This window comes from Lemur catta, chromosome 4 (genome assembly GCF_020740605.2).
Source record: "Lemur catta isolate mLemCat1 chromosome 4, mLemCat1.pri, whole genome shotgun sequence".
Classification (NCBI taxonomy): domain Eukaryota; kingdom Metazoa; phylum Chordata; class Mammalia; order Primates; family Lemuridae; genus Lemur; species Lemur catta.
The window spans coordinates 34291251-34303261 of record NC_059131.1 but is presented as its reverse complement, the minus strand read 5'-3'; the positions used below and the strand labels follow the sequence as shown (position 1 = coordinate 34303261).

Here is a 12011-nt window from a genome sequence, read left to right as displayed (position 1 = left end):
ATGGTGGTAGGATATGGCAAGATCTCACTTTTGGAAAGATCATAAATCCTGGGGATAACAGCAGTATCTATCTCACAGGGCTGGTGTGATGATTAAATGAGTTAACACATGCAAAGTGCTCAGAACAGGGCTTGGCTCATAACAAAGGTTAATAAGTATTTTGCTACTGTTGTTGTTACTGCTACTGTTATTGTTATTATTGGTATCGACTTCTGCATAAAGAAGGTAGATTTTGAATACCCACAATTACTTTTCTCTCCTTCCCACAGAGATGGGGAGAACAAAAAAAGAAACAGCAGCAACACAATTTTGGAAGTTGGGAAGCAAATGGATGAGTGGTAACTCACTCAGTAAACCCAAGAAAACTGAGTCTTGAATCAGCAATGGGGAAAGAATAAAATGTATGCTGCAGAATTCCATCCCCCACCCTAAATCAGGCATAATCAATAACAGTTACATGCAGAAATGAGGGTGATGTGGAAAGAGATGTGGCTGAAAAGCTGTTATAAACCCAGATTCTCTTTTTCTCTGCCCCAAAGGTTTATAGTTTATTCTCTGAAGCAAAGGAACGGGGTCTCCAGACTGGATGGGAGCAGGCGTGGGCACCAGGGTACAGCACTGAAAATAGGAGGATTAAACATCCGTGTGCTCGGGAAGCTGGATCCTCCAACCCTCTTCCTTCACTTGGCTCCGGAGGTGCTGGCTGCCAGGTCCTCTGCCTTACGGCAGGACAGGACTCTGGAAGAATCTTCCCAGGGTAATCTAAGAACTCCAAGAGGAAAGGCCTAAACATTTTGATGGACACAACTAAGTGGCCAGCCAGATGAGTCCATAATGAATCTCAAGTTGATGAGTCTAATATTTGAATGATAGGTTTGGAAAGAGAAAACAGAAGAGATGGAATCATTAAAGAAATAAATAAGACATTTTCCATAACTGACAGGCTTGATTTTCCAAATTGGAAAGATCTATCCAGGGCCCAGTTCAATGAATGAACATAGACCTATACTACATCATTGGGTAATTTTAGAATAATGGTGACAGAAAGCTCTAACACACTTCTGGAAAAAAACCAATAGATCCATACAAAGGATCAAGAATCAAAATATCTCCAGACTTCTTAACAGCAGCACTGGGAGTTGGACAACAATGGAACAATGCTTTACAATTGAGTGGAAATGGCTTTCAATCTAGAATCCTATGCCCAGTCAAACTCTTCATTGAGTCTGAGAGTAAAATAAAGGTGATCTTTAGATATAAAAGGAAGGTCTCAAAATTTTACTTCCCATACATTTTTTTCTCAGAAAACTCCTGGAGGTGCTTTACTACATTGAGGGCTCATACAAAAAAAGAGGCAGACATGAGATACAAGCAAAGGAGCTTCAACTGGGATAGTGGGAAGAGGAAGCTGAGGGTAACAGTGCAGGGAGAGCCCGGGGACAGCTCTGCAGCAGGCACGGAGAGCATCATACAGACTGCAGCAGCTGAAAGGGCCCAGAGAAAGTCACCCAAGAACAAGAAACTGACAGAATACTGATGGCATCTAAATATCCTAAGGGGATGCATGCACAATCTGTGGAGAGTTGGTGGTTGAATCAATTATATGTACATAGACAACAAAGAGATAATTATTAACTCTAGGGAAAACAAACAAAAAGCATAGGAAAGAAAAAGTGATGATAGCATACGACCTGACGATACAGTATTTCACAGGCACGATATTCTAGACAATATATATTCATTTAACTCAAATTACAGTAAACTATTAATATATTGAGAGAACAGGAGGTTGGGAAGGGTGGATAGTGGGTGTGAAATAGAACTGAATTCTCATCTTTCTAGTGGAAAGTCACTAGGTAATGCCTAAAATAAATTTTTTTAAAAAGTAGCAGCAAAATAATGTTATTTAGAAATACAGAGGTTCATGCCAGAAGAGTGAGCTGCAAGAGTTGAAGGTGGCTGCCTTTTCAGAAGAGGAAACTGGGGAGAGGGAGAGGGAGGGCAGAAAACTATTAATACTTTTTATTTCCCTAAACACCTTATAGAACGTATATAGACTCTTTATCTACATATGTATCTTTGATTAAAATAACATCTAAGCTTTATACTATCTCATTGTGTAAACTTGGGTGACTTACTGTCCAATTTTGATTTCCAAGTTCCACATCTATAAAACAGAGGAGTTGGATTATAGTCCCCAAAGACCTCCTTGATTTAACATTCACTCGTGATTCCTGCCACGGTAGCTGATATCCTCCCATTAGAGACTCAGCTCTTAGAACCTTAGAAGTTTTTTGTTAAAATGTCATTTTCTATAATGGGTAGGGGGACAATGACAGCTGAGAACAAGGCTCTGTGGGAAAAACGATCTTCAAGGACCCTCAGTGACTTTCTAAGGGCCAGGCCTAGAAGCCTGGCAAGGCAAAAGGAGGGGATCACCCTACCTCCTTCTCCTCCCCTGCTTTGTATCAGCTCAAATAACTTGATGACGTATCGAAAGGAGATGGGACTAAACATTAGGCCTTCCAGTTACTAACGCAGGTTTAACTAGAGGCCTTCATCAGTTGTGCCAATGGCAGGACAAGATTCCAGGGATCGAGGCATACACTTCCTCCTCTGACTAGCAGGACAGCAGGACAAATGTTTATATCATAACTCTGTATGCGTTTTCCGGGGAGGCCCGGCTTGGCAAGCGCAGCCAGGGACCTTAGTACCTGCCCCCAGCTCCTTCTAGGAAAACCCCTCCTAAGCCCTCCTTTCGGGCCTTGTCCCTAGCTCTGGAGAGAACAAGACACTTAGGACAGTTTTGTAAGGTGCACTGAGGTCTTGACTAAATCTTTGTTCTTCGCTTTGAATTCTTATGTGACTTTTTATAGACATCACGGTCAGTAAGAAAAGCCTTTTCTAAACACCTCCACGTGCTCAGGCAGAGGCCGTGGCAGAGGTGCCCTCTCTCCCCCTTGTTGCCCCACTGCCCAGTTCTGAGGCCAGGCACGGGGAGGACCGCTCACAGGGAGTGATGGCAGCAGCTCAGCAAGGGTCCAGAGGCTTGGAGAACTTAAGAAGCAGGAGAGGTTTACAACTCACAACTTCCGCTTTGGTGGATTAAAGACCAAATTTTAGTGCTGGAAATGACGAATGTTAATCATTCATGGTACATCCCATAAACAAAATGCCTTGTCATTTCCTACTGGTTTTCACATCCTCTACCATACTCTGACTTCCAGCAACCACTCTCAACTACCTTACGGAGGAGACGAGGCAGGTATTATCTGAACTTCACCAATGGAAACTGGTCACAAAGAGCTTCTGGAACTCACTGGAGAAGATTCCTGGGAGGATTCTCTAGAAACTCTTACACTGTTTCACCCTTGGGTACCTATGAGGCCGGCGAAGGGAAACTAACTGTATGTCTTGCTTTATTGCTTACATTTTGCTTTTTCCTATGACTACTACTTTTATCATTTTAAAGAAAGAGTTTAAAAAGGCAATAAGGATTAGGGTCCCTTTTGGAGCTCAGGCGGGATGGAAAATCTCCACTGTCCTTTCAATAGATCTTAACAAAAATCAATTCGAAGCATAATAGACTAGCTAACATTTATTGAGGACTTACTGTGTGGCAGGCACTATCCAAAATTATTTAGACTTACAACATCCCTACAATCTCATGAGATAGGTACAACTACCAATCCCACCTTACAGATGAGGACACTGGGGCACAGAACCCTCGCCAGGGCGTGGAATCTATGTCCTTCACCACCCACTGTCACACCACCCTCCTGGCCCCTGGGCCGTAAACAGTAAGAGGACAGGTTCCTATCTGCCACGACCTCGGCTCTCCTTCCAGGGCCCCCAGTTCCCCTTGCTGTCTAAGGCAGATCACAAGATCTCTCTTTCACGACACATGGCCAGAGGAGTGTTCTCTGAGAGTCATGGAGCCCACCCATATGACCTTATTTTGGAAGAGGAAAGATCCAGAATTTAAATAACATGCATAAGCACTGAGCATTAAATAGAGGAGGAGAAAGTTCTCTGAGTCAACTTTGGACAGAAGACTCGCCCTTCAAAACCTCCACCTCTCACAGTGTATAAGTGTGTAAGGGGGGTGGGGGGAGGTTTAAAAGCCACAGTTAGGAAGAGTGGAAACACGATCGAATGCATTCTTCCACCATAGCACACAGAGGCGGCACAGGAACCCCCAGCAGGGGACACAGAGACAGAGCCCTATGGCAGCCTGGGGTGGGGAGCCTGACCCCCAGAGGGACCAGAGGAAAAGGGGGCTGTGGCTATCAGCCGCTGCTCTCTTTCAAGTGTGAGCCACTGGTCAGAGGGATGACTTCTCTTATTTCTTGGACACTGGCCAATTAGCTAATTAGTTTATGTATAAATTCCAGCAGAAAGCCTGGAAAATTCAATCTCAGCTTCAGCAATGAAGTTCATCCTCCAAAACCTGGCCTTGCCAATCTCCCAAATAAATCTTCTCCATCACAAAAATATCACACAAAAAGTGATCTCTGCCTGCCTTTGGAATATCCAGAAGCAAACGAGCAAGGACACACACAGCCTCCCTGTCAGCCTCACACGGGCTACCCCACACAGCCCTTCTACTGGCAGATTGAAAGATGGTCCTCACGATTCCATAAAATAAGAAGGAATAGGGTGCCTTTTAGGGTCAAGGAAAAAAATTGTGTTGTACATTAGGAATGCTTTAAACAGAGAATTTCAAGAAATACACACCTATGAGGCAACCCACTGCGTTGGAAAACTCTGGAGCAATACAGACTAGAAGAACAAATATTTATTCACCACTTACTACAAGTAGGGCACAGTCTCAGGCCAACTAGGTAAGCTCTCTCATGTGGAATTCTCAATCATGGAATAGGCGCACAAGTGAAAACACAAGGTCGGCAAAGGGCACCTGCTAAATGCAAGCTACAGAGAGACGCTATGTCGCTCAGGGGAGGCATGCTCCACTGCGGGCAGGGTGGTCGGGGGCGCTGTGCAGAGCTGGGGTGCTTGGCACCATCCTCAAGGCAGAGCAGAATTTCTCTCAACCTGTGATCCCTCCAATCACCTGGGGAACACTTTAAAAAAAGACAGATTCCTGAGCCCCATAAATCAGATTCATCGAATCAAAAGCTTCAAATTCTAGAGTGTTACCCTAGAATCCATATTCTTTCATCATTTTTATTATTATGGCAAAACATACACAAAAGTAGAGAGAACAGTGAACTCCATGTGCCCATCGCCTAGTTTCAGCCATCACTAGCCCAGGGACACTTTATTTTTTAACCTATACCCTTATGTACTTCCCCCGCCTCCAGTGTTATAAAATCCATATACTTTTTAAACCAGAACCCTGAGGCAGTCAGACCACGGACATGAACTGGAAACCACTGATTAAGACGCAGATTAAGAGCAAGGGAACCCCAGCAACAGTGGGGACAGAGGCTCAGAGGAAGGAAGGAGAACAGCGTCAGGGGGCGAATGGCAAGTCATGTGGAGTAAGTACCTAAACGGAAGGAATGGGGGTAAAGGCCAAAGATGGGGGCTGCCAAGGTCTGTTAACACGTATGGTGTCTTTCTGAGAAACACAAAAAGGCAACTCCTCTGGGCAGAAAAAGCACCCCTTTCCTGGGGCTGAAGCCGCCCACGCAAGGGGAGTGGGGCTGGATGCCTTTGACTTCCATGCTGGGCCCACACCACAGAGCCATGCACAGCAGCTCCAGGGCCAGGCTGTAAGGGGTCTGGGCCCCAAAGAGGTCTGGACTTCATCTGATAAGGGTTGAAGGGTGCTAAGAAGGGGAGTCTGTGCTTTAAAAGAATACTGGGCAGCAATGGAGGGGGAGGAGGAGGGCAGAAAACCAAGAGGCAGCGAGTGGGTTGAGTAAGCTACTGCAAACCAGCCAGGGAAGAAGGGAGAAGGCCTCAAGGTCAAGCCTTGGCGCAGGGAGGTTTGAGGGAGAGACCTGGTGTGGGGTGCTGGGGTAACTGGGGGCTGGACAGAGACAGAGGCTGGATTTAGCGATATGTGAGTCACTGGCACGGGGAAGTTATTTGAAGCCGTGGGAAGACTCAGATTGCCCAGTGAGAGTATTTAGGGTAAGAACAGAAGGATGAAGGCCCTGGGGAAAACCAGCCTTTAGAGGATGAAGGGTAGGGAGGGAAGGAGCCAGCCAAGGTGATACAGAGATTGAGGAGAAATGGTCAAGGGAGAGGGGGAGAGAGAACAGCTCATAGAAGCCACAAGAGCAATTGGTATGGCAAGAGGAAAGCGTTCATTTATGGAAGCAGGGATTTAAGGGAAGGTCGGGTTTTGGACTACCTAGAATGAGAAGCTAAGGAGCTTGGAGCTGGGCTTGAAACAGCACAGTGACAAGTGTTACGGAGTATAGCAGACTTGGTCAGTCAGTTACATTTCCTATGTCTGTCATTTACTGAGTATGACCTTGAACAATTGCTTAAGGCGAGTCTCTGTATCCTGTTAGTAAAACGCAGAAGGCTGTACCCAGCCTAATAGGGATGGTGTAGCGAAGACATCTCAAGGAATGGCAGTTTTTCTTCTTGTCATTGGCACCTAGCAATGCATTGTCTTGTTGTATGATCTTTTCACATATTCAACTCCTGCATCTCTGCCTAGCTTGTAAATTGCTTTGGGGATGGGGATTAGGATTTGAAACTAACTAAAGTCAATGGTGATATGCTGATATTTACTATGCACAAAACAAGAAGAACAGGTAGAATAAAAGATGGTGGAGAGTTTTAAAAGAAGTGGCCCTTAAGAGAGTTTGCAATTTAGTGAAGGATCCACACAGACGTCTAATCCTAACACAAGGCGAGCAGTGGTAGGTATAGCAATCAAAGTCTCAAATTGCAGTTCATTCCCAAATGAGAGTGTGAGGAATAGAGAGACCCACTCTGGCTGATGGGACCAGGCAGGTGGTATTGCACGAGGCTTCAGGGCTGGACAGAGGAGGTGGAGAGAGAGAAGCACAGCAAAGTTGGGAATTGGCAGGTGAATTTGAGGGAAGTTAAGAATCTTCATGGGTTCAAAACACGGTGTGTGGGAAATGAGGAGAGAAAGGTGTACTGGGCTGTGGCAGATACAACCTAAGGTGACCCCCAAGGAGTCACACCCTGGTACAATCCCATAACCCCCTTCCCTTGAATATGGTAGAACCTGTGACTTACCTCTAACCAACAGAACATAGCAAAGCTGATGTGACATCACTATTGCAATTATGTGACATTATACGGCCACAGCAAAGGGATTTTGCAGATATATTTAAGGCTTTTAATCATTGGACTTTGAGTTAATCAGAAGGGACGCTATCTTGGATGAGCCTGATTAAAACCATTGAAAACAGGGTCCAGGCCTTCCCTGAAGTAGAAGACTCAAAGCAGAAAAGACTTGCTCTCCTGCTAGCCTTGAAGAAGCAAGCCGCGGGAGTTCTAAAGTCACAAAGAACAAAGTTCTGCCAACAAGCACATGAGCTTGGAAGACAAGCCCAAACTTGAGATGAGAATGCAGCCTGGCTGACACCTCAATGGTAGCCTTGTGAGACCCTGAGCAGAGCACCTAGATAAGCCACGCCTGCACTCCTGACCTCTGGAAACCGCGAGGTAATAAGCAGGTGCTCCCTGAAGCCTCTAAGTTCGTGGTAATTGGTTATGCAGGAACAGGAAACAAATCCACGGACTGGTGTTGCAGAGGGCCATGAATAGGAGGCTAAAAAGTACGGACTATTATACGGGCTATAGGAAAGCACTGATTTTTTTTTTTCCTTGCTTTGGGAAGCTAAGAAATGGCAGAAGGAAGAAAAGCCTGGTGGGGGGGGTTGACCAGATCTCCTTCGAAGAACATGTAGCCAGGGCATTGTTCCTAGGAGCAGGTCAGTAAATTTTAGGTGAGTGACTAAGTTCTAGGTTAAACCAAGCCAGCTACTCTTCTATCCAATTAAAAAAAAGGGGGGGGGGGAGGAAAAGGAGGAAGAAGCAAAGACCAAGAAATTGGCAGCCATTAGAAAAAAACCTTAAGGAACTTCAATGTCCTTGTTGCTAATTATAAATATTTACTCCTCCCAGAATTCCTGACCTCACAGAAGAGCCTACGTCAATAGCCTTGCTCCCTTACTGGAAGATTAGCATGCGCGTGCACGTGAGTGTGTGTGTGTGTGTGTGTGTGTGTGTGTGAGTGTATGCGCCTGTGTGTGTGTTTCTTGGAAGGGGACTGGACAATAATAAAGGACTGGACGATCTTCAAAAAGTCACTTCCTGTCGGACATTGTCTAGTTCCCATTCTCCACCCGCGACCCTAGATCATAAGCCCCCCAACTCCCTAGCAACTCCTCCTTCCCTGATTCTATCTGCTGGAGACAACTAAGCTAAACAAACTCAGGAAGTGGCAAGAGATTGGGAAGGGGAGGAAGCCCATGGCACACAAGGAAAAAGTAAAGAGAATGCCCTGGTGTTCAAGGAAGAGGGTGGGGGAGAGAGAGAAACCAAGGTCGAGCCAAGGTCGCCTGGCGCCAAGCCTTTAAAATGTACTGCTTGAGCTTTAAATCAAAACTGGCACAAACAGTGGGTCAAATCTCCCGGGGCCATTCAAATATTAACATCCACAGTGATAAACAGCCCCCAAAAAAGTCCTCTGTACGCAAATTGGAACAAACAACTACAGCGGGTTGCTAAGAGACCACTTGGGCAGAAGCCAAAGTCAGTTCATGTCTCTAATGAAGTTTTTATTTTTTTTATTTTTATTTGTTGCTTTCAGGAAAAAGAGGAGGAGAGAAGAGGCTACCTGTAGATGACTCCATGTTGGTGGAGAAACATGAGGGCCGACGTGACCTCTGCAGCATAGAACCGTGAACGAGGCTCGTCGAATTTTCGGGAGCGCTGAATCTGAAACATGAGGTCTCCACCATTTACATACTCCATGACGAAAAAGAGGCGGTCCTGAAAGGAGAGAAGAAAATGCCATTTGGGTCATTTCATTGCAGCTGCCCACACAGGCCAGCATGGTGTGGGCCCAACGCAAGATAACCAGGACTCGAGGGGGAGGAGCCTCAGAGGTGGCTGAACCTTGGTAGCACGATCCAGAAAGAAGACGAAGGAATAAAGCACATGAATTAGGGTATGAAATGTTCTTTTAAAATCTCTTTCTCTGTCTTACTTTCGTGGGCATCAGCTGGATCTAGTGGAAGCAGCCTAAAATGGATACAAAGGGGACTCAGGCCTTTGATTTCTGTTACCAACTTCAAGTGTGGCCTTGGACATGTCTCTGCCCTTTTAGAGGCTCCAGGTACATTTACAGGTGCGGCAGGTTGAATAAAAGTCCCCTGAAAGATACCCAGGTCCTAATCCTTGGAATGTGTGAATGTTACCATATATAGCAAAAACGGATTTTGCAGATGTGATTAAGGATGTTGAGATAGGAGATGACCCTGGACTCCCAGGGTGGGCCTTAAATGCACCCACAAGTGTCCTCGTAAGAGGGAGGTAGAGGGAGACTTGAGAAGAGAGGAGGTGGCCGAGTGACCACAGAGGCAGGGTTTGATGTGTTGCAGCCACAACCCAAACAACGAGGGTGGCCACTGGAAGCGGGAAGAGGTAAGGAACGGAACCTCTGGAGAGAGAACAGCCCAGACGACCCCTTGACTTTGGCCCAGCAATGCCAGACTTCCAGCCTCCAGAACTGTGGGAGAATAAATTTCTATTGTTTTAAGCCACCAAGTTTGTGGTCATTTGTTAAGGCAGTCCTAGAAAACGAATACATTGTGACATGGAACAATGAGACTGTGAGACCGCCATTCCCCCTGAGGGCTACATTTTACCCTGGAGGACATTCCTGCTAGGATTCCTACGGATTCTTCCCTCAAGGCAGCCTTCAGAACCGCCAGACCACAGTCACACTTAACCGGAGGTGACCCCTTCTTATCTGCAAACCACGATAATGTGGAGAGGATGCACTGGAATTCACTTTGTACAGTTTCTCGACCAGTCTAAGATCCCACCACTGGGAATGTTGTGTCAGGCAGCACGCAAAGAATGATAAGTCATCACCACCCTGGGGGCTTACGGTCCAGGGTGGAGAGGGGAAACACGAGGCATGACAATGCATTAAAGACACCAGGTGCTGACAGATTCAGAGGAAAGGGAGCTCTCTGACCTGTGGGCCATAGAAGATTCCAGATGGAGCTGGCCTTGAAAAAAAGAGAAAGTCAAGGGAGGCAGGAACCAATGCCAGCATGTGGGAACAGAGTGAGCACGGTCAGGGGCCAGAAAACCGAGCAGCTCAGCGGGGGATGAAGGCTGACGCAGTCAACGGTGAGGCGTTAAGAGACCGCAGGGGTGGAGTACATTCTTAACATACGTAGTCTACGTGCGGCTTCCAGGAGGATGAGAGTGTTATTTTCCATGAAGATTGAGTAAAAGTTACCAATAATACTTCTTTATGCATGAAGCATATCCACTTTATTATTGACATCTCTTTGAGAATAAGTTCACAGTTAAGAATTGTAACTAAATTCATCTACCTTCTCCCCAACCACAATCTCCAGAATTACGCAAGCTTTACTGGTATTCACAAAGGGCTCAAGGTCTAGCTTTGCTTCCATAGTCTTACCCTTCTCCTTCAAGGCCTGCCTCATTTTCTCCCCAGAGCACAATTCTGTACTCAGAAGCACTGGGCTGCCTCACCGACTATTCATTCAATTGTCCATTCTCCATTCGAATCCTCCTTTCAGAAGTCAGATGTGCAGGCCAACCCCAGCCCCACGCGATCAGAACCCCTGAGGTGGGACCCACGCCTCCATAGTTGCTAAAGCTCCTCAGATCACTCCAGCGTGTAGCCAGGGTGGAGAACCACTGACTCCTGTCCATCTGGTTTCTCTCAAGGTATTTTGCATCTGTGCCGTATAAGGATTTTTTTTTTTTTTTTTTTTTTTTTGAGACAGAGTCTCACTTTGTTGCCCGGGCCAGAGTGAGTGCCATGGCGTCAGCCTAGCTCACAGCAACCTCAGACTCCTGGGCTCAAGCGATCCTACTGCCTCAGCCTCCCGAGTAGCTGGGACTACAGGCATGAGCCACCATGCCCGGCTAATTTTTTTGTATATATATTTTTAGTTGGCCAGATAATTTCTTTCTATTTTTAGTAGAGACGGGGTCTCACTCTTGCTCAGGCTGGTCTCGAACTCCTGACCTCGAGCGATCCACCCGCCTCGGCCTCCCAGAGCTAGGATTATAGGCATGAGCCACCGCGCCCGGCCCGTATAAGGATTATAAAGTATTCCAGTCTTTTGTCTTTTCAAAGATTTCCCCAAGAACAAGGGTTCTCAGACATGTGTATCAGAATCACACAGGAGTCTTGTTAGAACATGGACTCTTGGGCCCCTCACTCGGAGTTTGATTCAGAAGATCAGGAGGAGACTCTGAAAATCTGCCTCTGCACCAAGACCCCAGGTGATGGGTGATGCTGATGCTGCTGGTCCAGGGACCACCCTTTGAGACCCTCTACCCTAGAACACTCAGGGCAAACCTGTCGCGTGGGAAGCATAGCTGCATCATTCGTTTAACGCTGCCCTAGAAACAGCTGCTGATGTGCTCACTCCACAGTCACCAACCCTGGATTTGGGCTTTAGCAGCAATGGAACATTTCCTTGGCTGTGTTTGAAAATAACCCAAATCTCTAAAGGGGAAAAATCCCACCTCTGCACCCTCTTCCCTGGTGGATTTTTATTCTACCGACACTGGACACAGAGTTTTTAAGAATAGGGGCTGTGGAGTAAGAAAGAAGAGCTCCCACCCTGACTTTACCACTTACTGGCTGGAAATGACTTGTCTCTCTGGGCTCAGTTTTCTGATCTGTAAAAATGAGGGTGACACAGTAATAGGACCTGCCTCACACACCTCTTATGAGGATTAAATTATAGGTTAAAATGCCTGGCTCAAAACTGGCACTCCACAAAGGTTGTCAATGACTAGTGTTAGCAACAGTATTATATTAATTGCTG

The 12011-nt window shown here is 46.2% G+C and overlaps 1 protein-coding gene across 2 annotated transcripts in view; it reads right to left on the bottom strand.

Annotated features, from left to right (window-relative positions):
* The window catches only part of PRKCE (protein kinase C epsilon), a 462687-nt gene that overhangs the window by 74870 nt on the left and 375806 nt on the right, over positions 1-12011 (bottom strand). For both annotated transcript variants that reach the window (XM_045549528.1, XM_045549529.1), the window contains exon 11: positions 8801-8955. In XM_045549528.1, coding sequence (XP_045405484.1) covers positions 8801-8955 — 155 coding nt within the window. The remainder of the gene's footprint in view (positions 1-8800; positions 8956-12011) is intronic.